This window comes from Mauremys mutica, chromosome 2, assembly GCF_020497125.1.
Source record: "Mauremys mutica isolate MM-2020 ecotype Southern chromosome 2, ASM2049712v1, whole genome shotgun sequence".
Taxonomy (NCBI): domain Eukaryota; kingdom Metazoa; phylum Chordata; order Testudines; family Geoemydidae; genus Mauremys; species Mauremys mutica.
The window spans coordinates 123994716-124022555 of record NC_059073.1 but is presented as its reverse complement, the minus strand read 5'-3'; the positions used below and the strand labels follow the sequence as shown (position 1 = coordinate 124022555).

Here is a 27840-nt window from a genome sequence, read left to right as displayed (position 1 = left end):
TCCTCCCTGGCCCTCATACTAACCCTATTTTGTCCATTAATCTATCCACTGCTTCTTAAACACATCCCCTCAGCTCTCCCAATTCTCTAACCCTGTTTTGTCTGACTCCTCTACTCTGAAACTTCTTTTCCCTCTCAATACCGCCTTGCTATCCTTCAGCCTTTGTCCTTTTCCCACAACAGCTGCCATCTCTCCCCATAAAATCTACACACATTTTCCCAGGTCCTCCCCAAACAATCCTCTCATGACATTCCCCACAAACTCCTTCCCTTCCTTCGCCTGCCTGCAGACCTACACGATAACAGCAGCAAAGATAGTGATTGCTCAGGTTTGAAATTCTGGCAGTTTCCTTCTAGAGATGGCCTTCTAGAAAGCCATGGGAAAGGTAATGTTTGCCCTTCCACCAGCCGTTACCTGTTGCTCCATTGTTGGCCTCCACATCAGTAAATCTTGGAAGTCCAGTTGCCTGTGCTGGGTGCTTGATAGCTGAACTGCTTCTCCAGTGAGCTTCCTCAAACCTTCTGTAGCTGCAGGATGGGTTTGTGGCTCTGCTGAGGAGAAACTAGCTGCAGTAATATGTCCAGAATCTCAGAGGACTGTGCTGTCCCATGTGACCATGTGGAGGGGGCCTTATAAATTGGATGCCCTTAAAGTCAGTCTTGGCTAATTACCTGCCATGTTTCACTATAGAGTTGGCTGTTCTTGAGTGGTGGAATGTACAATGTTCTCACTCACTGGGATAGCCATAGATAAGATGGTAGTCAGCAGAAGTATGCAGAAGAGCTGTCATTGGTACCCATCAGATTTTTCTTTCCCTTTTCTAATGTTGCTACTGGAGTCAGGGAGAAGGTGGATTTTAATCAGGTTTTGTTGCAGGGGGAGCTACAACTCAGAAAAAACGTCCAGCTTTTAGAAACACACTCGAGCTGTCACTCCTGATCTATTTTTACTTGTAACTAAGATTTAAAAGCTGTCCTGACTGGATTATTTTTTATTGTTCAAGGAGGCAATTTTCTCTTCTTGATTAAAATCTTTAAATACAAATGAAAACTAGCTTTCTGTATTATCTTCAAATAAAATAAAATAAAATAAAATAAAAAGAGAGATGGACAATTTTCCTTAGACAATGGAAAAGTAACACATCTCAATTGTTTCCTCTATTACTGCAATTAGACTGAATTCCAAGCAAGGAGTCTGAAGATAATACCACCCTCAGGCCTCAACTCTGAAATGAGCTCTCCCTGGACAGATTTCTGTGCACATGCAGAGCCCCATTGACTTCAAAGGGGTGCTCCCGAGGGATCCCCCTTCACCAAACTCATTGCAGGTCTGGATCCTGAGTTTCAATGTGAAGAGAATCTTGGTTTTATGATCAGGAGATGTTGGCAACAGATATAGACTGTCAGACTGTTAGGCAAAATAGTCAAAATAAAACTCTCGTTGCAGAGAGTTGGACACTATCTTCCTCCAAAACGCTGCAAGAAACTACAAGATGATGGGACTTTGACATGACTAAATTATAATGATTTCACCACCACTGCAGCAAGTGGGTGGAATATTATGCAGGGGGAGTGGCAGAGACTTTTATATTCTAGCAGCCACAGAAAACTGCTCGGAGCTCACATACTCAGCAGACAAGAAGACAAGAAGCAGACAAGAAGGTAAACATTTTTTAAACAATTTTGTTTTTTAACTATGAACTGTGATTGGTGAAGAAGGCTGTTTTAAAAGCAAACTTTTAAAATTAAGGAATTCTGTATGTTTGCAAAATAAACAATGTTTCAAAGGGGACAGACAGTTTGATCTTTTAGGTTGTTCATCTTTTGGAGAACTAGGCAACAAAAGCACCATGAAAAATCTGACCATGGAGGAGATAAGTTCAAAATTCTTAGAAGTGTATGTTGTGTGATAAAATCTGTGGTGACATATGTATGTATCTGCATGTGATACTGCTGAAGTTGTAATTAGTGGAGGCCCTTGGATAAAATAACCAAAGTCCGTTCACTTGAATGGCACAATGAAAATCCTATTTCCTCTCTTTGGCTTTTGGAGAGCTAGAGGTGACAGGTGGGAGAGTTGAGTATCTTCAGTTTTTCAGTATTGGTTGGGAGGTTAATGTCAGCTCTGGAAATATCCGATGTTGGCTTTGATATTTGGATTATGCTTTAATGTTTGGTAGAAAGCACACAGAGCTCAGGATAGATGTAGGTGAATACACAGATATAAAAGATCTTCATGCAGGAACAATAGGGTCAGAAAGTAGCGGAAGGAATGCATTCCCAAGGCACTAGCTACTAATTAGTGGAACACTGCCAACTGCTTTCCCACAGAGGATAATCAGCATTATTTCATTTAACAAATGGGGAAATTGAGAGACAGAGGTTAAGTGTCTTGCCCAAGGCCATTCATAAAGGTAATTGTACAGCTGGGATGAGAATCCAAGTTTCCTGACTCTAAGCACAGTGCCACACGCACTGGACTATGCTGTCTCTCAGTGAAATCCTGTACAGCAACATGGGCACAACAAACGAGAAAGCCATGACAGGTCTCTTTAAAGGCAACTTTGATGGCTGAACTCTGCTTGCTTTGCTCATGCCTGTAGTTCTATTTAATGGGATAAATCTTATAAACAAGACAAGCAGGTTTGTGCTGAAGTCCATAAAAATGAGAGTGTTAGTGACATGATTCTCACAGAAGGAATTTATCTGGCCCAAAACCAACACAGAGGGGGAGTAGGAGTGCACAACTCATATTCCACTCCCGTTCCCAACAGTAACCAGCACGGTGACCCTATAATGTGTGTTGGGGCTCAGGATTCCTTCACTCTGAGCTTTGCTATGTTGTAACTACAGCTGGGCAGAACATTTATCATGACAGCTTTTCAAATGTAGTTCACCTGCTTTCTAGTTTGCAAAACTTCCACGAATTGAACCAATTTGAAAGGAACAAAGTTGGGTGAAATACTGTTTCATAGAAGTATGTCTGAAAAAGAAAACAGTCATTTTTTTCCTCAAATTCCCACTCAGAAGGATATGAATGAAAAAGAGCCCCTTCCAATACCACTGAGGCTTATGGATTAAACAGAGAACTAGGAGCCACAAAATCTTGAGTTTTATTCCCTCTTCTTTTAATGCTCTGCTAATATTTAATTATGAAGTAGGTAATTATTCAAATTCCCCATTTTCCTGCTGTAAAAATGAAGGTTCAAAGAGATTAATTAACATGCCCAAGATCACAAACTCAGGCGCAGATTCTCTGCTGGTATAAATTGTCACAGCTCCACTGAAGTCAATGGAGAAAGATGGTGTAAATTATCTGAGGATCTGCTGCATTGTGTCAGCACCAGGATTAGAATTGGAGTCTGGTGACTGTCTCCCAGACAAATCAATTAGTCACCTCTCTTCACAGCTTTGTCTGAGTTTAGGGATATGTCTTAACTTAAAACGCTACAGCGGGAGGGCTGCAGCTGTGCTGCTGTAGTGTTTCAGGGTAGACACTTATCATGCTGATGGGATGGCTTCTCCCACAGCTATAGGTAATCTACCTCTCCTCGAGGTGGTACCTAGGTCAATGGAAAAATTCTTCCATTGATCTAGCGCTGTCTACACTCGGGATAGGTCGGTGCATTTATGTCTCTCGGGGTGCAGATTTTACCTATTGCCTTTTGGGGAGGTGGATTACTTATACTGATGGGAGAAGCCCTTGTCATTGTAGGTAGTGTCACATGAAAGTGCTTTAATGTACTGAAGTGCAATGCCAACTGCTCTATCTGGCTCAACTGCTCAACTACGGAAAATCAGGCCCAAGATGTTGCAAGACGAGCATCCAAAACAAAGGACTTGTCTACACTTAAAACACTACAATGGCACAGTCTTTTGAGACTTTGCACAAAGAGGGCTTTTCGAGATTTCACAAAGCCTCTGAAAAATTCAGGCTGCTAAAATTTTGAGGATACAAGGTGAGGCATAACTCATAGGTGAAATACTTACATATATATATATGCATCCCTTTCACCCACCACAACTCTTCAAGTGAACAGAGCCTTTTATATGTGCTTTTCACACTCCTTAGAATAGGAAGCATACCTATATTTTTGTGTCCACCAAATACCTCCCTTCTTTTCTTTATGAGAAACAATGGAGCATTAAAAGTGGCTTAGTGAGAGCAGATGATGCAATGCAAACTGCCATAAGGCACTGTGCACAATAGGTTCCAACTTGCTTTAAATCTTATTAAATATGCAATTATGCTCAGACTAGGTTGGCATCTCTCCTAGCACCCAGCCCTTCTTTCTTCCATTTCTGTTCCTTGTATAATTTAATATTTTTACTGATATTATAGCTCTCTTTCTTTGAGCACAGCTTTTACCCTTCTAATAGTATTTACTAAAATTTCATATACAAAACTCAAACATTTGATAGAAAGGTTTGCATAAGAGGGGTTTCTCCCTATTTAACAAAGGCATGGAAAAAGGTTTGTTACCTCCAAAAGGATTGTAGCTGGGTGGTTCTCTCCAAAAACATCTTTTCCAAGTAGCTATTTGCTTTTCTTGCAAATATCAGCAACTGACAGCCCATCTTTAGAGCATCTTTGATTCACATTAACCATCAAAGCACAACTGTGGTTACTATCATCAGACTTGCTACTGTATCTGTGTGCAAATACTTAGCTTACTGTATTTGTGTCAGGAAAATTGCTTTCTCAGAAAGGTGTATCAGCATGGCCTTTTCCTGTGTGATCCTTTTGAAATGTTCTGTTTCCATTTTGAGATTTTAAAGCACATTTTGTATTTTTTTCTGGATATCAGTGTCATTTAAATTGTTTTCTGTACATAACACAGGGCTTTTCCCTTGTAAGGAACATTTGTATCCTGATCCATGCTCTGAATTGGCCACCCAGAGAAGGAGAAATTAAGAACACCAACCACCATCTTAGTTAAGCCTGAGGTGCAACACAGAGAGAGTAAAGATCAAACCCCACCACATATGAAAGAGCTCAAGCTACATCTTGGCACCAAGGAAGATATCTGTAGATATCAATTTAGATCTAAGCTAAGATCAATCATGTGAACTAAAGACTCTGAGAAGGAACGAAAATCCTTTGGAAGAGCAACTTGAGGATGCTTAAATTGCTCCAATGCCCACTAATGTGTGTGTGTGATTGTGCATCTTTGTGTGTTACTCATTGTACCCCTAAAGTAGATACTAAACCCTTAAGTCTGTTGTTGAAACTGCAAAAGATCTGTAGGTTAAATCAGTGTTCTAAAGCTGCTATAAATCTAGATTTTTAGAAAACATTCTGTGTGCCAGATTGCGAGAAGGTTACAGGCATTGTATTAACGTGGTAAGGGAAATATGTTAAACCGAGTATAATGCAATCTTTTTGAATAGCAAAGTTTAATGGGAGAAAGAAGCAGCCAAAAGGGAAGCTACCAGGGAATCTTTTTAAGGGTTGTACTTTAAAATCAAGGCAAAGTAACAGCCTCTGCTTTTTATCAGAATCTGAGCTAAATTACTCAAGTTAAAGGGAATGAAGTCTCCCATTAACCTTGCTGTAAAACCTTAAAAGGATCATTTTCTTTAACTTGCTCATTTAATTTGGTTTAACTTCCTAATTGTAGCAACTGGTGAGACAACAAATTATTCCATTGATTGTATTTCAGTTGTATCAATTTGGCCATTCATTGTGTTTTTCTGTAAATTATAGAGTCACAGAGTGTAACACCAGAAGGGACCATTCAGTCAGGAGAACTATAAATTCACCTCACTAGCGGTATAATTTCACTTAAACTTATGTTGGTTTTATAACTCCCTGCTTATAATTTATATACCAATACACTGACTTAACATGGTTGTTCCTCAAAACTTGAACACAAAGTAACTTACATGGGACGGGGAGAACAAACTTAGTCATCCTGAGCCCAATCTATATTTCAATCATTTAAAATATTGCCTGATTCTTCCTATACCCTATAAGTTGGTCAGATGGCATTTTTTCTCTTCTTTATAAAAAAGGGGATATAAATAATCCTGGTAATTATTGGCCAATCAGCCTTTTAAATTTGGTCTTTAAAATCTAAACCAGTTATTGGAGGTCAGAGGACTGTGCTGAGAGCTTTGACCTTTCTCTACAAGAACAAGCCAGCTTTAGGCATGGCTGCTCAACCACAGATAATTGTTTCATGCCCAGGGGCGGCTCCAGGCCCCAGCACGCCTGCAGGAGGTCCACCGGAGCCGCGGGACTGGCGACCGGCAGAGCACCCCCTGCGGCATGCCGCCGTGCTTGGGGCAGCGAAATGTCTACAGCCGCCTCTGTTCATGCCCACACATCTGATTTATAAATATTGTTGCCTTAAGAGGACAGTTTGATGTGCCTGTTGATCTGAAGTCTCCTTTTGATTCTTTGGAAGAAATTAAGGAAGGCTGGGATAGATCTTAGTTACTTTATCTTTTGAGACCCCCTACATGGTCAAATGGTGGCCAGGGTCAGAACAGGGTGGAAAGCACATTAACTGATCTCATTCCCATTACAACTGGCAACAAGGCTGTCTTCTGGCCCCCTTTTAGTTTTACTTTTTTTATCAATGAGGTTTTGGTGGCGTTAGAGGGGAGGCGGTATTTCCCTCCCAAAGTTTTTAACCGACCTGGGCGTGCTGAGGACGTGGCCAGGGGGAAGATTTGCTGTGTTGCCCATTATTTTGCAACTTTTATTGCTGTTTGATAACAAAATGTTCCTTCCCAATCTTGGCTCAGAAGCCTTTTGCATCATTGACTCAAAAACTGGAATATTAGTTGTACAGTGATAATGTTTCTGTTGTATGGGCAGTTGCTCTATTTGCCTGATTAGCAGCCAAAAAAAACAAACAAACAAACAAACGTGCAAGGGATATGCTCTTTATGACCTAAATTGATCTGTTTATTCCTAACTTCTGTAATTTTATTTTTGTATATTGTTTTATGGACTATTTAAAAATGTAAATTGAATCTTGGAGACTGGTGGTTAAATCCATGCTTTTTAATTACTCCATTGTAATGATTTTAAAACTTGCATTGTTCAGTTATGGCTAATTGCTAAGATGCCATATTAACAAGAGATTTGATTGGTAAATTGCTTTCTCAGTCGACACTTTTTTGAGTGTTCCTTTTGAGCTTATTTTATAATTCCATTTTGAGATATTTTTGTAAACATTTGAATTTTTTCTTATTTCCGGGTTCTTGGGGCCCAGTTCTGTCCTCAGTTACAGTACAACTCATTGATGTAACTCATGATTATGGTATATAGATGATGCACACAATGTAATGATTGTGAATCCTTGAAAACCAATCTTGCCTGTAGTGGATTAGGGGTTGTCCCTCCCACTCTGGCTTAAAGGGAGGCCACTTGGCCTCACTGCAGGGGTCAGCCCAGTTGCAGGAGGAGGAATTAGCAAATCAAGGGCTAAGATCTATGGGGTCGGGCACAGGTCCTCAGGCAGGGCAGAGCAGCCAACAGCCATTCAGCCTAAGCTGGGGAGAGGGTGGGGTGGGGCTGGCAGCAGGGAGTAGGGTCCCACCCTACCCCACTAGGTCCCAGCCAAGGGCCCTGACAGTGGTGGAGGGCTCTGCTACAGGGTCAGTGGGGATTCCACCAAAACACGCCGACAGAGCACTGACAGCAAAACCGGACTGAAGTCTGGTTTCGCGGGGCTACTTCCTACCACAATCCAGGGAGGGGTTCTGGTGGCCAGGGATAGTAAGGGTAGTCGGCTGCTGGCAATCTCAGCAGCTCCTCTCCAGACTCGGTCTCTTCTGGGGGCTGGGCGCTACCCAGCTCAGTCTCAGGGCCAATGGCCTACAGCAAGTGACAGTGGTTTCCATCCCTGGCTCTTGCTCAACAGAGCTGGGATCTGAAATAAGCTCATTTTTTCCATGGTGCAGAACAGATGAACAAGCCTGCCTGAAAGGCATGTCCTGATCATTTAGTTAGACAGAATAGAGGAGGATGCAGTGGAATGAGGGACCCGGCAAGCTATTCACATTCTGTATATAGGATAGTTTTCATTAAGGATCAAGTAGTAAAGTTATAGTTCATATTTTTTCCATTGAGTGTTTTATCCTGTAATAAATATAGTGATTTTGTAAGTCTATTCCATGGCTACTTAGCCTATTATTGTGATTGCTAGAGATAGTAACAGACCTATTTATTTTCCCTTACCGTGTGACTAACTATTCATAGTTATAAGGGAGAGGTAGGTTATATCTAGTATATAATTAGGTTATTCTCTCCTAGTGCTGTTTTAACTAATCCAGAGTAGTCTAATTGTGATCCACTCTCAAAAACATGACCTGCTCATCATGAAAGAGAAAAGCAAACAATTTTAGCCAGGGCTTTTTCAAAGTTCTTACTTGCTTAGCTATCATTCAGTAAGACAAGATGGAAGAGGAAATAGCTTTTACTGGACTAAATATTCTGTTCGTGAGAGAGACAAGCTCTTGAGCTGACAGAGGTCTTCTTCAGGTCCTCCCACCAACAGAAGTAAGTCTAATAAAAGATATTATCCCACCCACCTCATCTCTTTAATATCCTAGGACTGACACGGCTACAACAACACTGCAGACCATTCAGTAAGGCAGAAAAGAATCCAGTCCTACGTTAGGAAATCAGAGCGTGTTCAGTTCTGGATCTAGTATCATTGCCCAGGCGAGCTGCATTCTTGCTGCTAAGCTGGGCACAGTCAGGAGCTGTACCTTGGAAAGTGGAGAAGAGTAGAAAGAAGATGTCTCATGGCTATACAAGATGGTTGATGATGATCAGTAGTAGCTTCCTTGGCTCAGGAGCACCTAAGCTTCTGTTGGTTACAGTAATTTCATCTGAACTCAGGCTTTAGTCTCACACAGTTGAGCAAAGTAAATTATTCAGATTTGGTTCTCTTCTTTTTGTTTCTAGCCCACCGTGACTTCACAATGGGCTCCATTTCTCAAGCAATTACTGAAATGGGCCTTGATCTTTACAAAGAACTGAACAAAAATGCTGCAAACAAAAACATCTTCATCTCCCCTATGAGTATCTCTACTGGCCTGGTCATGGTCCTTTTGGGTGCCAGAGGTAACACTGCTACTCAGATGCAAACGGTAAGTGTTAACAAAACACTTGTACATGTTTTTATATTTTACAAGCTTTTTTCTGTTAATGCAAACATTAAAAGTAATGACCAACTATGTGATAATTTTATTTAAAAGTGCATTTGCTGCATCATGATTTCTATCACCTGTATGTAGTGTCTGTCTAATGATACAATTAGGATTCAGCAGCATAGAGGCAGGACTTAGGTCACATGGTGGCATGGCAGTTTGCCACCATTCCCTTACCGCCATCTTGGGCTCCATTTTAAAAATAATGTTTCTAGTAGTTATGTTTGTCAAGAAATCCTTGAAACTGGGAATATAACCAGTGCAGAGATGTCTGCAGAAAGTCTGGAGCAATTGTTCTGAGAGATGTGAACTGTCCTGTTCATTTTAATGAGGTGTTAGCTCAGCTGTGCAATGTTGACATTTTGGGGTCTAATTTTCTGAAGTGCTGAGCCCCACAGCTCCTTTTGAAGTCAAAGGGAGCTGCAGAAGGTCTACTTCTCTGAAAATCAGGCCTTTGAATATAAACCTTACTTTTTCACTGCTCATCAGAAAGTCAGAGTTTAGTTTGCCACTGCCTCTTTATTTTTCCTAAGTTTGAACACTGCGTATGACTCATCCTCTCAGAATGTCCTTCAAACTTCCTGTCCACTAGCAAAATTGTAAGAGCTGGTCAGAAAACAGGATTTTTTTCCTCTGTCAAAAAAGTTTTCCTTTTCATCCAAAAACCAAAATGTTTTGGCCAAAAGCTGCTGAAAAAACAAAAAAAGTTGGTCAAAATCTTCTGAAAGAGTGGACAAAAGGCTGGACAAGATCAGTGTTTCTCAACTTTTTTGATACCATGGATCAGCATGCTGCCTTTCTAAACTATGTCACGGAGATTTCAAGGACTGGTGCCAATCCATGGATAGGTTGTTGAGAAACACTGGACTAGATGACCTCTTGAGGTCCCTTCCAGCCCTACATTTCTATGATTGGTATTCTTAGGTTACCATGTGTAGAACCTGACTGCTGCACGAACACTTTCTCAGGGCAGAGCTTGCTCCCTTTTCACCCACCCAATGGCCTTGACAGCTATACTGAAAATGCTTATGTTAAAACAGGGATGGAGTTCCAATCTTCCCCAGAAAGGGGCTAATACCATCTCTTCTTTCTGAATTCAAGTGTCAGTCTCGAATTGAGATTCACACCTTGAACATTTTCAAAATGAAAATGTTGTTTTCCTGTTCAAAATGACTAATTTAGTGTAACCCTTCTGCCCATCTGAGTTGGCAGCAACAAGGGCCGGGTTCAATATCTAGGGGTTCCGTTTCAATAACGTAATGCAAAACCGGCTCGAGCCCCCACCCAGTTACCTGGGACAATTACATACCACCCCCCAGGTGCCTCTAAGAGGCAATACTTCCCCTCTCGCAAGCACCGAGTCTGAGTGTAGCAAAATCCTTTTAATAAAGGAGGGAAACAATGCGGCATTATGTTGGGGAAAGACCACAAACAGGATTCATAACACAAACCATGAGCAAAAGACACCCTCCCCCCACAAGTAAGTTTGGCAGTATCCTTTTCCTCTCAGGGTCTTAAGTCCAGCAACCCAAAAAAATCACCCAAAGTCCCCAAAGTCCAACATCCCAAAAGTCTGCGTCCCTGGTCAGTGCAGCCCCAGAGTTCAAAAGTTTATCTGCAGAGTTTTACCCACCCTGGGTGGAAATGGGGGAAAAGGCGTGCACGGGCTGTTAAGGGGCACCTTATGTGATCTGAGGCCAACTGCCCCACCTCTCCGTGGGGTTCTGCTGCAGCCTTCACCACGAGCCACTCTACTTCACCCAGCCATCTCATGAGCTGCTCCAGCATCCCACAAACTGCTCCACTCAGCTCTGCTCTACTCGCCATCCCGTGGGCTGCTCCAACCATCCCACAAACTGCTCAGCTCCACTCTGCTTCACTCCACTCGCCATCCCGTGGGCCGCTCCAATCATCCCACAAACTGCTCTGCTCTGCCAGCTGCTTAGCAATATATATTCAGGCTCCCCCACTAGTTAACACAGCACTCAGTGATCTCAGCTCTTAGTAATTTTAGCTCTTTAGCAATTTCAGCTTGTAGTAGGGGAGCCCCAGTGCTGCTGCACCATTGGCCCAAAGTGAATTCAGCTCAGCAGCCTGTAACTAGACTCTTAAGGGAATCAAAATCAGTTCTTTCTACTATTCAATAGTGGAGAGAGGAGAAGGTGCAATTGGTATTTCAGGCCCTCAAAAGAGGCCCATACCACCAAGTACACATGCCTGCCCCAGCCTCTCTCAATTCACTGGGTTTTGGAACCCATGTCCCTTGTCTAGCGAGTGCTACTTAGTTGTGGTGAGTCCTTCTGTCATAAAACAGTTCCACTGTCCTTGATTCACATAATCAGGGTAACAATGCTTTATTCTTCCTGCCCCAATAACAGAGAAACTGGGGATCACAGCAGACAAAGTGACCATTTGGGCAGCTGTGGGCTCTTGCTAGGCAGGTGGGTGTGCCTTTGCAAATAAGACCAGCCCGTGAAGGTCTTTTCCACAACTCACCATCAGATGTCAGGGTAGAGCTCATCCTGACTGCTTACATTAGAAACAATCTACTTATAGTTTAAAAATGTAAAGTAGAAATTGAAGTGTTTCAAAAATCATCAGAACAAAATGTTTTGATTGACCCAACATTATTATTAATTTATTATTATTATTATTATTTGCTTGTGGGTTCAAAAATTTTAGATTTAGACATTTTATCCCAATTTGGGACTGGAAAACTTCTCAAAATCTCAAGTATTTTGTCAGGACAGGAAAACTGTTTCCTGCTCCGCTGTAATTAGTATCTAGTGTTACAAACATCATACAATAAGAAAAAGCCTTTCTGTGGAATGCATTTATGCCACTTACAGCTGCAGTAATATTACAATTTCAACCACAGGCTCTTCATTTGAATAGAGCTGCAAGAAGTGCAAATCTCGAAACTGGGCCTGTCTCTGAAAGTGGGACGACAGAAGCTGAGCCAGAATATCTCAATGAAGGGCAATATCATCAACTTCCTCACTTCCCAAAGGTACCTCCTCTGAACAAGACTGAGTAGCGTTTTCATAGCTATAAGGGGAGCTGCAGGCTGTATAATGGTCAGTGACAGCCATTAGAGGAGTCATGATCACAGGCAGGAGGCCACTCTAGTATACTAGAAAATACTTGATCTGGAAAATACTTGATTGATTGATTAAGGGCCCAATCCTGGAGAAATCAATGGACACACGCACACATCCATGGAAACACACTCTATACTAAGAGCCGGGGGAGCAATTTCCCTGCTTGTGTACAATTACTCATGCTAGCTCTCAGTGGAGCTAGCATGAGTATAACTAGCAATGTAGCCGCAGTAGTAGAGGTATAGGCTGTGGAGGCACTGCTGAGCCATGCTGAGTACATGCCCACCAGTTTCAGGCAGGCTTGTACTTGTTGCCGCTAGCTGTGCTACAATGGTTATGCTGCTATTTATATTCATGCTACCTCACACTGATAGAGATAGTTACATTATATGGATGTTTGAGTATCGGTCCTGGTTTTTTAACCTTTATATAAATTTAACAAAGAGAAAATGAAGCGTCTTTATTTCTACCTTGTTTGAAGCCTTCTCCTTCACGATGTGACTTGGTTGGAGGAATCCACACAGAGTTCCAGACACTCCTTTCCCAACTGAAAAATCTCAACAAGAGCTATGTATTGAGTCTGGCCAACAGTCTGTTTGCACAAAAAGGATATAATTTTCACCAGGTAAGTTACCAGTGTTTGTTACATGTGAGAATTGATTCAAAGCTCAGCTTCATACCAGAGATTCAGGGTTGCCAACTCAACAAGACTTTTTGGTGGGAGTTGGCTGCCTAACTCCTCTTTGTGGCCTTGGGAAATCTTCCTTCATGGTCTGGAGACTTTTCTCTTTTTGTTCAACTACATGTTAGTGGGATGAATGCACCAGATGCTCAACATAAATAACAACAACAGTAACTTTCTATGTCTTATCTAATCCTTATTTTTACACTTATTGTAGGTAAGTAATTCTCCATGAAAAATCACCAATGTAATAAGGGTCCAGTTCATGATTGTATTATAAGGCAATTAGCTATGTCCAAATGCTCAATGAATAAACTTCTAGTACTTGATGTCAGGGCTAAACTTTAGTTTCCCCATCAAATTTAGTCCTGAACAAATTGTAAAAGAGCATGGCTTTTTTTCTAATTGGCTTAAGTCACCCAGTTTCTTACGGAGGATCTGATTTATGGATTCTAACATTAATGAATTATTTTTATTTTACTGTACAGCAATATTTAGAATGCACTAAGGAATTATATGGAACAATGCTGCAAACAGTCGATTTTGAAAATGCTACGGAAGCAGCCAGGCAGACGATAAATTCCTGGGTTGAAAGCAAGACACAAGGTAAGAAAGCATAGGTCCGATTGTCATTGGTTTTTCTCACTCTTTCAACAAAACAAGAACCAGGATTTGAAAGCAAAAGGTTTTCCACCTGTGGGTGTGAGTCCTTGTCTAAAATATTTTTACATTAAAAATATGAATTTGCTATCACATCCTCATTTTTATAACATTGCCTTCATATCCTGGTTGATGGCAAGAATATGGGACCACAGTGCTGGGGCAATAAATGGGGGCAACAGAAGCTGTGGGTCTAGCTGTGAGGTGGAGCAAAGCCAGGGAACGGGAGAAGACAGATCAAGAGTCTGATCGTGTGGGAAGCAGAGATTACAGAGCAATGCCCAGGGTGTGGATGATGTCCTAACTGCCAGGGAGGGTCAGTCACATCATGAGTAATACATTTTCTGTTACCATCTCCTTTAAGGACCCAAACATGAGTAATGATCTCTTGCACACTGGCTTGAGCAAAGTATATGGCACGTTCCCTTTACCTAGGCTGCAGTCTCACCTAGCCAAAGATAATCAAGCTTTGAAATTTCAAGCTGAATGTGGACAGAATGGCTCAGAGGACTGGTTTTGAGTGGTGGAGATTTTTCTCTAAGGGTAGGTCTATACTTACCTGCCGGGTCGACGCACAGCGTTCGACTTCTCGGAGTTCGAACTATTGCGTCTAATCTAGACGTGATAGTTCGAACTCCGAACGCGCTCCCGTCGACTCCGGAACTCCACCACTGTGAACGGCGGTGGCGGAGTCGATGGGGGAGCAGCGGACTTCGATCCCGCGGCGTCTGGACAGGTAAGAAGTTCGAACTAAGGTAGTTCGACTTCAGCTACGCTTTTCGCGTAGCTGAAGTCGCGTACCTTAGTTCGACCCCCCACACCCTAGTGTAGACCAGGCCTGAGTCATAGATTTGTCTTTGTCTCTGTAAGCAAGTCAGTTGTGAAAAAGAAGTTATCAGCTGACGACTGTCCAATGACCCATGTAGAAAGAGTTGTTATTTTCAGTCAGGTTCCTAGTATCAGAACCTGAGGCCCACATTTCAAAAGCAGCCTCACAATGCTGGAAATGCATGATTGTACAGAGAACCAGCCCAAGGGTTGTGCACCAGCTAACTCCAACTTCAGGCCTCAGAATGGAAGTAAAAAATGACACAGATTATTACCAATCCCTGGAGCCATTCTGTCCATATTTGACTTAAAAAATGCAACTGAAATGGTGCTGGCCCCCTGTGCAGTGGTGAATGTCTATACCCTCATTGAATGTGGTGGGTTTAGTGAACTATCTACTTAATCCTTCTAAATCAGGGTTGAGTCATATTAGTAGCAGTGCATAGAGATGCTTACAAGGCAGCTGGCTATTTCATAACCGTTCTGTGGATAAACAGAAAGATTTAATTTGCAGAGCCAAGCTCTAGGTTTTCCCCATGTTAAATTAACCTTGCAAATAAATATTGATATATGAAAGTTCAGCTAGATCCATCTTGTCTCTATTGATAATTTACATGTAGCTTGTTTTTCTCTGACTGTTTTTAAGGTAAAATCAGGGAACTCTTTGTTCCTGGTGTTATTGACCCAACCGCTGTGCTGGTGCTAGTGAATGCAATCTACTTCAAAGCAACATGGGAATATAAGTTTGAAGAAAAATACACAATGCCAAAAGACTTTAGGATAAACCAGGTACTATAGCAGCATTCTATATTTTTAGCTTTGTTTCATCTTAGACACCTTCAACAAAGTCACTGTGGGGCACAACTTAGGTATGGACCTATAGACATTGGCATCCTATCAACCTTACAAGCAAAATGTGGGTATATATTAAGCATAACCTGACTCTTCTACTGTATGAAATATGTCAGGGCTGTTTTTCAGTAGCGGCCAGTGATCTCAAAGTGAATGAGGAAAACAAGAGCAAAACTGTAGCAAGATTAGATGCTTAGTACGATACACACTTGGAACATGGTATAAACACCAGGATATGGATTTCTTTTTTGTAAAATCTACAACAGCGCTTCCCTTAGGCCATGATCCTGGAAAGACTTAAACATGTAAGTAATTTCAGCATAGGTCCGTTGACTCATGTGACTAAAGTTGAGCATATGCAGAAAATTTGAGCTTCGACTTTCAGAATCTTAAGCCCAGTCCTGCAGGTGCTCGTAATACCAGATTAGTGTCAGAAACCTAGGAAAGGAAGGTTGGGGTTTAGACATGAATTTGTTTATGATACTAGTGATGTCACACACATCTGTCAGAGAAACAAGAAAGTCTGAAGTTCAGATTTCTCACAGTGTTAAGGCAATTGTGTTAGATTTTATTAAGTGATCGTTATACTTTAATAAAAAGTGTAAGTTTTGGGAATTTAAAAATGAAATTGCAACAAAATGCCTATTATACGTCACATTCAAAGGCAAACAGCAAAGGAAAAAACAAAACAAAACAAAAAACAGGTTTGTGTTTGCTTTTTTATCATGTCCGAAAAATTTAACTTTTTTTCTTTGTTTGCCATAGGATTTCAGGGAATGTCAAAGCTGGCTTTCCCTGTTTAGCTGAGTCCTTAGAGGCCTCACGTGCCAGTTCAAAAGAGTTGGGACATATTGAAACTTTACAAAAATATTTTTCCAGTATTTGAGTCCAACTGATGTTATCAGAAATAAACAGTCATTTCTCTCACTTAATCCAATTTTGCTTGCTTGCTATCTATTGTGCTGACATTTTACCAGTTCTCATCCATGAGTTCTTTTAAGAAAAACAAAATACATAAGATGAGACCTGAATTTCTACAGTAATAAAACATGCAGATTTTTGTTGAGAGTCCCGTTCTTCACTCATTAAAAACAAAAAGGTCAGCAACCTATATCCCCATCCTCCCCTTTGCAGGGTTAAGAGACTAGCAAGATGGTGTTGCTACAATAGCTAATGGGTTCATTTATATCTGAAGCTTTTACTATTTTCTTCAGAATATGGACAAAGAATCTGTTCTACAGCTGAGAACAGTCAGTGCATTTGTGAGCACCATATCGCATACAAATCTCAGCTACACCTTTTTATTTTAATACAGATTAGCAGGGAGGGGAATTTTACTGAACTGTAAAAAAGGGTGTCACCTTAAAGATTCCTTGCTGAGCAAATTGGTTACACCTAAAATAAGACTTGAGCAACGACTTAAACAAAGATATTGAAAAGGATGAGACGTGCATTAAAGATGGTAATTTCTCAAAGATGAATGATATGAATGGATGACTGCCAGGAAACCTAGATATGATTGTAATCTGGACATGGGTGCTGAACTGCTACATCGTACAGAAGCCCACAGAGATGGGGAGAAATTATGAAAGTGAATTCCCAACAAATGTTGGGAAACAAAAGTCAGCAAGGTATTGAAATCCCATTTGTTAAAATGAGCAACTCTATTTGCATAAGCAGTGAACTTCAGAGGGGGTTAGCAGTTTAAAGCCATATCTTCTTCACGCAGGGGGAAGAGGAATAATAAATAATTGTTATTAAGCTCTGTCTTTGTACAGGGCAAGGTACAAACAAATGGGGGAGCTTCCTGAGTTGAAGTGCTCATGGTTCTAGGGGACAAACTATGATTTGGTTGCATGGTTCATAAAAACAGGAAGGCTACACTTGTACGGCTTGTCAGACATCAGCATTTTTTTCAAACTTAAGTCATCCCAGATCTCTTCCTGTGTGGAGCCTCTGAAGAAGCTGTGTCACAGGCAGAATGGGGAAGGGGAAGTCTCCCTTCCAAAAAGCTTCTATTGTACGGCTTTCAGCAACACTACAATTCTCCTTTACCTAACAGTGCCATAGTGATGTTATTTAAATGACTGGTTAGCAGTGATTTTAACCTCTCCTGTGTTGTTTTATTCATGCCAAGTAGTTCCAATGACATAAAATGTTTGAAAGATAGCAGGAAGGTGAACTGAACCAGTTGGGGTGTGTGTATTTTCCTTGATCTTGTCACTTGAGGAATGATCACATGTATGCTGGTTTTATGCCAGCATAACTCCAGTAGACCTGATTCTCCTCCCACTTACACCAGTTTTAAACTGACTTCAGTGTTGTTACTCCTACTTACACCAGTGTAAGAAAGAACAGAACCAGGCTCACTGACCTCAATAGAGTGTCTCTTGATTTACGCCAATGAGAGAAGGATTGTGTTCATAATCCCTAGGTAAAAGCACCCCAGTGATTTTGAAGTTTTCGTCCTGTTGTGATTATCATGCCTAAAATTTACCCCTATTGTAAGGTCAATTGTAAAGAGTATAAGAAAGTTCATAAGATGTCGCAATACCTTATAATTTTTTGCCTGCTAGGAAATTAACCATGGAAAATAGGTCAAATGGTTTTCAACAATGAATGTTACGAACACATGCAAGAGAACAAGACAGAGAAACTGGATTAGTCCAAACAAAAAGGCCTGCTGATATGGTTCAAAGACTGTTGAAATCATGCTTGGTAAAAAATAGATGACATGGAGCCAGAAGTTAATGAAGCAGAATTGGCATGGTGGCTATTAGGCCTAATCGCTGGACAAAAAATGAGGGGATAAACTATGCTGCCCACTTTTCCCTTTTTTGTGGTTCTTAAAAGGAGACATTTTGGAAAAAAATCTTATGTCCCTTCCTACCTTGCATCCCACCTTGTCCCATCTCATCTCCCTTGACCCATAAAAGAAGGAACAGACCAGCTTGAAAGATTTTCATCCCAAGAAGAAGACCAGTAGACCCTGCTCTTGTTCAGGGAACTTTGTTTTTCGCTTGTGTCCTGAAAAACAAATGACCGCCAGTCCTCAGTCCATCGATGGGGATACTTAGTTGCCAGCACCACAGAGGCACATAAGATCCTCTTCTGCCTCTTTTTCCTTGTGTGTTATTTTCTGCCTCGCTTCCTTCCTCTCTCTCACGCTCTCAGCTTTTCATCAAATTCTGAAATCTCCAGGTGCTGATGCAGTGCAGTTGATAACATGACCACAATCCTGCCCTGTCTAAGGTGAAAAGGCCCAATCAGACAATGTCCCTGACTGGAATGTGACTCAGAGTCCAAGCAACAGGTGTCATGGTCAGCTTGCCAGCCAAAGCATCTATTTGTAACTGAACAGCCATCCAGTGCTCCAAAAACATCAACAAAAGCTGTATTCCCCACCATAGGCACCGACTCCATGGGTGCTCTGGGGCTGGAGCACCCATGGAAACAAAATAGTGGGTGCTCAGCACCCACCAACCACCTGCTGATCAGCTGTTTGGTGGTGGGCAGGAGATGCTGGGGAGGGGAGAGGGGGCAGAGCTGGGGTGAGAAAAGGTGGACCAAGGGTGGGGGTTTGTGGGTAGGGACAGAGTGGCAGGGCCGGCTCTAGGTTTTTTGCCGCCCCAAGCTTCGAGAGCGCAACTGCTCTGCCCAAGCAAAAAAAAAAAAAGGCCAGAATGCCACCCCTGGAATTGAGCCGGTCCTGCAGAGTGGGATGGGACCTCAGGGGAGAGTGAGGGTGGAGAAGAAAGTAAGAGCCTGTGTTTCCCCCACCATTTCCATCCTGTTTCTCCTCCACCTTGTGTGTTTGTTAAAAATAATAGAAGTGAATAAAAAAAAAAGAGAAGTGAATAACCTTCACATACCCTTTCTTTTTCATCAAAGAACAGTTGCTGAAACATGGGAAACTGATATTTCGCCTCCTGCAAAAGGAAACAAACTTTAATAGGTTTTAATTAAGTTTGTTTTGCATTATCACTCAATTCCAGTTTCACTATAAATGCTTATTTTAATGTCGCATTCCTTCTGGAATCAATCAATCAATTAATCAAGTTTATCAATTAGTCAATAAACTTTCAACTTTAGAATGAATGTTTTTGGGTGATTGTCGAGGAACAGAGTAAATCCAAGGCATCTGCAGAAAATGACGTATCACTGTTGGACAGTGAAAGAGTTAATAAAGATTTATCTCTTTCAGTCATTGATATCAATTCAACAGTCCCACTGACTTTCAATGATACATAGGCTCCTAAGTGCCTTAATAATGCTTGAAAATAGGACTTAGGAGCCTAAGTTACTTAGCAGCTTTTGAACATTTTACCCTAAGTTAACATTGCCAGACCACTTGTCTATGATCTATGTTAGGTCCAACTTCTCTCCATTACACCACTTTAAATCTGGAGTAATTTCACTGAACTCAATTACAAGTGGAATTACATCAATGCACTGAAAGCAGAATTTGGCCTATGCACTGGAACTCAGATGCCTGATTTTTTGTGAGTTGACTCTCACACCAGATCAGTACTGACTTCACTAGAGGCTATCCTGATTTACAGCAGAGTTTGAGATCCACATCAGGCCCCAGATCTTCAGGTGTGAAAGTCCCTGGTATTAATCTACTACGTTCCCTCATTTTGTTCAGTTTTCAGCACCTTCTGTTTTTCAAATGATAATCCTATTTTAAATACTAGCTTGAGTAATACTCTGATATACCTTGATTTATAGTTTCTCATTTACTAATATAAATGACATAAAATATTTATCCTATTTGCAATCAGTGTTCCTGTGAACACTTCACATTGTCTTTTGTTCAAATGCAGGAGGACACTGTCAGTTGTATTTATGTATCATTTTCTTTTAAATAGAATGAGAGCAAATCTGTGCAGATGATGTATCAAAAAGACAGATTTAAAATTGCCCATATACAGGAGATGAATGCTCAGATTCTTATGATCCCATATGCCGGAAAATCACTGAGTATGATGATACTGCTACCCGATGATATCACTGGTCTGGAACAGGTAAAGACATTATACCACTGAATATCTGTGAAGTAGCCTGAACTTTGGCTCTCCTTTTTATCTGAATTAAGCTTGGATAAAGATCTGAATTTTCAGAACTTCTCAGTTCCTTTGTCATTTATCTTGGTCTCTCTTTTGGACCCTATAGGTTGAAAGGGCAATGACTTATGAGAAATTAATACGCTGGACTTCCTTGGAAAGTATGAGAGATAGAGAAGTGGAGGTGTATTTGCCCCGGTTCAAGCTTGAAGACACCTTTGAGCTCAACTTACCTTTACAAGAGATGGGGATGATTGATGTCTTTGAGGAATCAAAAGCTGATCTCTCTGGAATGGCTCCCTCAAGGAAGCTGTTTCTGTCAAAGGTTGTCCACAAGGCCTATGTGGAAGTTAATGAGGAAGGCACTTTGGCAGCAGCTGCTACAGGAAGTGTTGTTGTTAACAGATCCAATCTATCTGGTGATCCGTTTATGGCTGACCATCCTTTCCTTTTCTTTATCCAGCACAATCCCACCAATACCATACTCTTCCTTGGAAAACTCTGCTGTCCTTGAAATCAAGGCAATTTTCTACCTCAGCAAGCACAGACAGATTATCTTATATTCTTCTACCCTGAAATACTAGGACAGGTTTCTTTTCTTAGTGCTTTTATAATCCTTTGAAATAACAAGCTAGGAATTTAGGTGATAGCTTTTTAGACCCTTTCCCTAGAAAGGAGAGAATTAGGGTCCATATCAGAGGCACAGGCCACTCCCACAAAGCAGAATCTCTTTTGCTAACATAGGTCAGCAGTTCAGCCTGAGCTCAAACTCAAGAAGTACTTGGCATAGCACCTTCATGCTTGTGATCAGTGTAGTTATAATGGAGTCTTACTCTGTTACTATACTTTTAAGCAACCTACACACTACCCAATTGCAGCTCATGTGCCATCTTTGAACTAGGTCTTTAACACCGTCAGCCACATTCTTGGTCCCAACTAAGAACACTCAATTGCAAAGCAGCCACACGGTTGCTGTGAGAGCATAGCCAAGGACTCCTGTTGGTAGGTATCTGGCCCTATGTCACCTTCTCCCTCCCTCGTCCACATAGGGTACGTCTACACAGCAATTAAACACTCAAGTCTGGCCTGAATCAGCTGACTGAGGTTCGCGGGATTAAAACTGCTGTGTAGATTTTTAGGCTTGGGCGGGAGCCCAAGCTCTGGGACCTCATGAGCGGGGGAAGGGTCCCTGAGCCTGAATGTCTGCACAGCAAATTTTAGCCCCACAGCCTGAGCCCAAGGCAGCTGTATGAATACATCTCCCTAGAGAATATGGTGGGGTTAGAGAAAGGAAAAGTGATTAGTGCTCCACTGATCCTGGTCCCTGTGTCACAGTTGTTACTGCAGCCCTTCCAAATTAGAACAGTGATTACAATGCGTTAAATCATCATAGGGGCTATTTGGGGCCCTGGCCAGCCCAGTATCAGGAGTAGAAAAATGGTAGAGAAGGGTCGCATTTCTCCCTACCCCACTTTCTGCAGCTGTGTGCTAAGTCTGAACTTGACTCAGATGACCGTTCAATCCTGTCAATTCTCTTTTCTCATTTATGTTCAAATAAGAAATATTTCCCTACAGCAAATAACCATGTATGTGCCGATAAATGCATCACCTTACCTGTGATAATGGATGCTTGATTTGTCTTTGTGCTATTTTACACTATATTAAAAATCAATTGCACATAAAGCCCCCCTCTTCCTTTTTTGGACATAAATCCACAATATTTCAGTTTACAAAGGTTTACACAGGAGAGTGATACAGTGTGACTTGGGTGTCTTATCTACATGAGATCTGAATTTTGTCACATAGCTGGAGTAATGTTTTGTATTATAGCAGCACATAGGCCCCATATCACAACTGCAGCTCCTATCACAGGGCAGCTCAGTGGCTACCCAGTGTGCCACACTGCCTGCCCAGTTCATGTGGTCTCACAATCACAAACACACACTAGGCTGTTACCCTTTCATCACTTATTATTTATTATTTCCTTACAAAGTATAACAGGGTATGGCAGGCTTATCACAAGAGAAAGCTGCCATGCAGCCATCACTCCTCACTCCAAACTCATCCTCTGAACTTAGACTCATAGGGTTAGAAGTGACTGTTCCTCCCACTTATAGCCTTTCATTTACTGAGCCCATTGCCCCATTAGTCCAGCAATTGCCATCCCAGGGTCACCAATCCCCAGCAGAAATCAATTAATTGGCTTCAATTAAGCCTGCGCTCTTCCCAGTGCTGCAACAACCTCCGTGACCAGGGTGCTACTAACAGTGCCCTGTCAAAGAGCCCCATCTGTACACATGATAGAAGATAAATTCTTCAGGGCAGGAATTGCAAGACAAACACGGGGTGGGAGAATGGAAGTGTCATCTCTGTGTTACAGATGGGGAACAGAGACAGAGATTAAAGTGATTTGCCCAAGAATATACAGGAAATTTAACCCAGATCACCTGTATTCCAGTCCCATATCATAATCCCCAAACCATCCTTCCAGGGGTATGTTTATTGCCAGAGACATGAACGTCAAAAGTCCAGAAGGGAGGCCAGGAAAAAAAACAGAGGAAATAGTCCACTATGTCATGATCAAAAGCACTTAGTATACTGTATCTAAGGAGCATTTGTGATTCTAAGTCCATGCCAAACTGTTTCTGTATGTTTCGCTCTGTATAAGAGCCACCCCACAAGGTTTGTTACCATTATCACATTCATGTGCACTATTGCCAGGCAACTTTGAAGGAAAATGAAAATCACTAGTGTGGTTTTGATTTGGTATTGTCTCTTGCATTCACAGAGACAGTAGTAAAACAGACAGGTATGAACTGGGAGAAGATCACTAATGATGGAAGTTATACATCAGTTAAAAAGTCATTGGCCAGATATTCATGTAGATTGGAACCCATTAAAATCCTAGACCCAAATTCTCCAGTCATTAGGCAACTTCCAGGAACATCAGCTAGAGAGAAATCTTTATAAAAGCCTGCCAGGATTTGGCCTAGAAAGGAGTGAAATCGGTACATTTCAATGGAATTTCATCTTACCTATTGGTCTTGACCCAATATTCACTCCTGTCAATAGGAGTCTTTCCATGAGAGCTAGATTGGGCCTATAAAAAAAAGCTTCACTCTATTTACAGTGAAGTTTCACTCTGCAAGGGTAATTCTTTGGAAGGTAACAATTACCAACTAACAGACATGAATTAAGTGCACCCTGCCACTGCTTAATATTTATTATTGGGCATCTAATCTATCTGTGCAGAGTGTTGACATTATTTTGTTAGTGGTTTATCCAGCCCAACTTTAAATGCCTCAGTCAATAAAGTGCCTAGTCTTTGCTGAGCAACAAAGCCAGTAGCAATGCTGTTGTTATAGAGGGAAGCATCTGAAAAACCCTCAGACTTTAGTGCAAGACATAATGCCCCCTTTTTTAGCCAATCTTCTTTTGAGCATCTCCAGGGACAGCTCCTCAGCCACTATCCATGCTCTAGCCCAATGCCCAATTACCTCTGCAAATAAGTGTTTCCCTTTACCTGGCCTGAGTTATTTTGATTTTACTTTGGAGACATTCCTTTTCTCACATCTTCAGATAACGGGAAGAGAGGACTTGTGTTCCCTTTTCATCTTTCTGTGATAGTCAATGGCAGAGACCCCACAAACTGTAGGGAATTCAGAAAATAATGGTTAAAAATGCATGTAACAGAGGCATTGCAACAAAATGGCATGGATTAACATTAGACTGACATAATTCATTTATTTGCACTAATAAAGAGAAGCATTTTGTAGTCTCCCAGGACCTGTAAAGCTACCAGCAGTGCTGCAAATATGCAGTGGGAGAGATCCCCTTGTACTCTGTCCAACTCACAGGCCTCATTTAACAAGACTGTAGGTGGGAGCTGGCTTGTAGACTGTAGTTCTGGCATGAAGTACACTATAGTCTTTATGGAAGTTCCATGGAGCAAGCTGCCCTGAATTGCAGTTTTGTTCTCTACCAGATCAAAAAACCTGCAAGTTTTGATGTGTACAGATACAGTAGACAGTATAACTGGTGAAATCATTTGTTATACAAAAAAGCAATATTGAAGGGACATTCAGGGTGCAAAGTTTAACAGTCAGAAGCTAGGAAATGCTCAACTTAAAGTTGCCTCTGAAACCTTAATTTGGCCCCTTTGTGGCTATGAAACAGTCTTTAGTTACCTCATACTAATACTATGTTTTCCAGAAGACCCCTGTGTCATTCAGTGCACATGGTGGATAGTGCTGGGGCTGAATCCAGGTTGTGGAGTGAAGGAGGCTGTTGTCTGTAGAACCTCTGTGTCATTCATTTCAGCAGTTAGAAGGTATGTAACGAATGAAACAGGGAATGGCAGGAAGCAAAAAGATGATCTCATAGTTAAAGCAGTTGAATGCTGCCCTGAATAATTGGATTATATCCCTTCCTCTGCCACAGAGTTCCTATATGATGCTAGGCAGGTAGCTTAACCCACACGTTTTGCAGGTGGACAACTAGTTGTTTGTTCCTTATTTTCTGGATGCCCAAACTGAGAGACCTGGGCTCTGATTTGCACAAGTGCTGAGCACTCAACCACAACTGAAGTTAATGAGAGCTGTGTGCCAAAAGAAATAAAATGCTAGATTCTCTGAAGAGTCAGGCCATAGGCATTTCAAATTGGGCACTCCAAATCAGTGCATACTATTAACATTGATGTCCCAGTGCTTCTGTTCCTCATTGTAAAATGGGGAAAAGATCACATCACTTCTTAGCATATGTGCAATGTGCCTCAGGTGGCACTTGACCAAGATTCATCACTAAATTTGGTCCACTGGTTGGATCATTAGCTTCTCCAGTCCGGAGCAGGTACTGACAAGGAGTGTGACGTGAATGTTAATCCATGCCCCCCGTCTCCTCACTGTGGCATTGTGAAGGTAAATTAATTAACATTTGGGAAGCACTCAGATGTTATAGTGATGAATGCCACAGAAAAGCTCATAAGGAAATTAATAATTCTGTCTGCAGTGCTGTGTTTGAATGATGTGCAATAAATATTTACTGAAGAAACACTAAAGCTGCTCATTCATTTAACATTGTCCATCTTGTGCACTGAATGAGGCAGCAGTCCTGTGACAAGATGTGATTGTGTAATTAGATACTGTATCATGATGCATGGACACTTTAATTAGGGCCTTTCCTAACTTTTGTGAGCATGGCTTTGCAATCTTAATGTTCCTTTAACAAAGCTTTGTGTGTGCAACTTCCTAGTGTTTAAAAAACAAACAACCCTGAAAACAAACAAACATACCAAATGTACAGAAATTCCATCCTATGGAACCATACTGACTTCCAAATGGCTCATCAACCAAATCCAAGGAGGTACCACAGCAGCCTTTTATTTTTTTGAATAAGTGTTTTTCAGTTTTCAGCTGAAAACCAAAATATTTTAGGTTTTGGGGTGCCACATAAAGTCAACATTTTCTGCACAAAGCAGACACTTTTGGTAAAATCTTTTAGTCAGTGTCACAGCCCCATCAAGATCCCTCTGCTGGACACTTACCAGGCTAAGCTCCCCTTGGCCTAAATAGGCTCCAGGTGCTGTCTCATTCTTTGTCTTCTAGGGTCACTCCTAGGGTACAGACATAGGTGTAATTTGACTTCTATACTGGGGAGAGGGGCAGCTCCATTTATATTTGCAGGGCTCGGCCTGCTGTGGAGTCCTACTGCCATGTGTGGGTTTCCTGTAGACTCAGAGCTGGCCCCACACTCTGACTCATGGTGCCGCTGGGTCCCTCCCTGGCAGAGCCGAGCCAGTCAAGTAATCTTGGAGGCTGGACAAGCTGTGCTGCGAGCTGTGCCTGTGAGGAGATGCAGGAACAACTGCTGTGCGCTGCAGGGAGGGGTCGCTGCTTTCCGGGGCAGTGAGACTGGGTGTAAAGGGGGGGTGTCTGTCCAAGGAAGGGCCGTGATTTGAGCTGTTCACAGGGCAACTGAACCTTTAAATTGTGCTCCCCCACTATCAATGTGTAGAGTTTGATAGTGCCCCTTCCCACAGGCAGGTGAGCCATTGTCCCCTCAGGCTGATCAAATGGGAAATCAGGCAAGGGGCTGCCAAGCAGATAGCCTGGCCTCCCCAGGCTCAGCATGGACCAAGGCCAGCAAAGGGCAAAGCAGCCAGGCAGGTGCCATAGCCAGGCTCTGATGACACCCTCCGCCTCAGCCACCCACCCAGCAACCTGGCGTGCCTCGTGGACACCCCCTGTCTGGGAACGATGGAGGGGCTTGGGGGCCACCAGTGCTAGACAGAGGCAAGCGCTTGGGACGGGTCTGGCCATTACCTGTGACAGTCCCATGGTGTTGTCCAGATGGAAACAGAGCAGCACCACCAAGCCCCGATCCCTGGGGGGTGAGGGAGGCACAGGGGCACTACTCCTGGGGGCCCAACAGTCATGGACAGGGCTGACCTTAGTAAAATGGCACCCTGAGAGAACTTGTATTTGGTGTCCCTGGTCCCCACTGCCCCAGGCCTACCTTGCTCCTTGCCTCTTGACCTCGGTGCCCCCCTGACTGCCAATCCATAAGGCCAGATCTGGCCATAGATTGCAGGGTGTGGTGGCTCAGAGCGGGAACAGCTGTGAATACTCTGGCCTCCCTGGGAGCCACTACCTTTCAGGGCCGGGCCTCTTCTCTTGGCCCTCCACCCACTGCCTGATGGGTCTACTTTGCTCTTTGCCACCTGCCAGAGGCACTGGACTCCTCTAGCTCTGTGCAGGGGCCATTGTCGGCTTGCACTCCACCAGCATATACAGTTTGGTGGGAAAAGCCTTCCCATTCCCCCCCAAACTCCACCCAAGGGTACAGACTATCTGAAACCCCTTCTTGGAAGTGGCCTCAGCACTGCTGACTCCTTCCATCCCACAGCTCCACCCTCCTAGTGGGGACTCTGGTTTACACTTTAACCCTTCTTGGAACCCTTGATGAAGCCAATAAAACACTTTGCAGAGGGATTTCTAAATCAGTCCAGTATTGCCAACCCCCAGGGCTTAAAAATCATGTGTCTGTCCCGCAGCCCAATGAGATTTAAGGGGGGGATTATATTGTATTTTTTATCTGTCTTTTGATTTTTGACTTCCCATTGTCCATATCCTCTGTGTGAGTGTGTGTGTGTGTGAGAGAGAGAATGAATGAATGAATGAATGAATGAAATGGCCTTGCCAACACTCCCATATTTATTAAGGTGATTTTTGCCCCTGCTGCAAGAACTCTCACTCCCACATCTGCCTGTCCCCTGTTCCCCACCCCACATCAATTGTGCTTCATCCCCAGCCTCACCTCTGCTCTTTCTGCAGCTCCTGGGGCTCTTCACTCCTCTCTCCCTGGAAAGGGGGCAGGTTCATCAGGTCCTCCTTCTAGGCTAGGGGCAGCTCCAGGGACTCTTCATGTCCTGCTGTCCCTTCCCAGGCCAGGTGCTGCAGGGAGCGGGAGGAGCAGAGGAGTCA

General features: G+C 42.4%; 1 protein-coding gene and 1 long non-coding RNA gene across 2 annotated transcripts; one reads left to right on the top strand and one right to left on the bottom strand.

Moving 5' to 3' along the window:
* The first annotated feature begins 1605 nt into the window (after nt 1-1605).
* Nucleotides 1606-21950, top strand: LOC123363412 (leukocyte elastase inhibitor-like). Its single transcript, XM_045004355.1, has 8 exons — nt 1606-1661; nt 8926-9110; nt 12049-12180; nt 12753-12896; nt 13442-13559; nt 15088-15230; nt 20165-20320; nt 20469-21950. The coding sequence occupies exons 2-8, from the start codon at nt 8943-8945 to the stop codon at nt 20871-20873; spliced, it is 1266 nt and encodes a 421-aa protein (XP_044860290.1). The 5' UTR covers nt 1606-1661; nt 8926-8942; the 3' UTR covers nt 20874-21950.
* Nucleotides 18186-24666, bottom strand: LOC123363413. Its single transcript, XR_006576746.1, has 5 exons — nt 24547-24666; nt 23883-24008; nt 20593-20698; nt 19166-19222; nt 18186-18540 (listed from the first exon to the last, which is right to left on the bottom strand). It is a non-coding gene; the product is annotated as an uncharacterized LOC123363413 (long non-coding RNA).
* Nucleotides 24667-27840: the final 3174 nt, after the last annotated feature.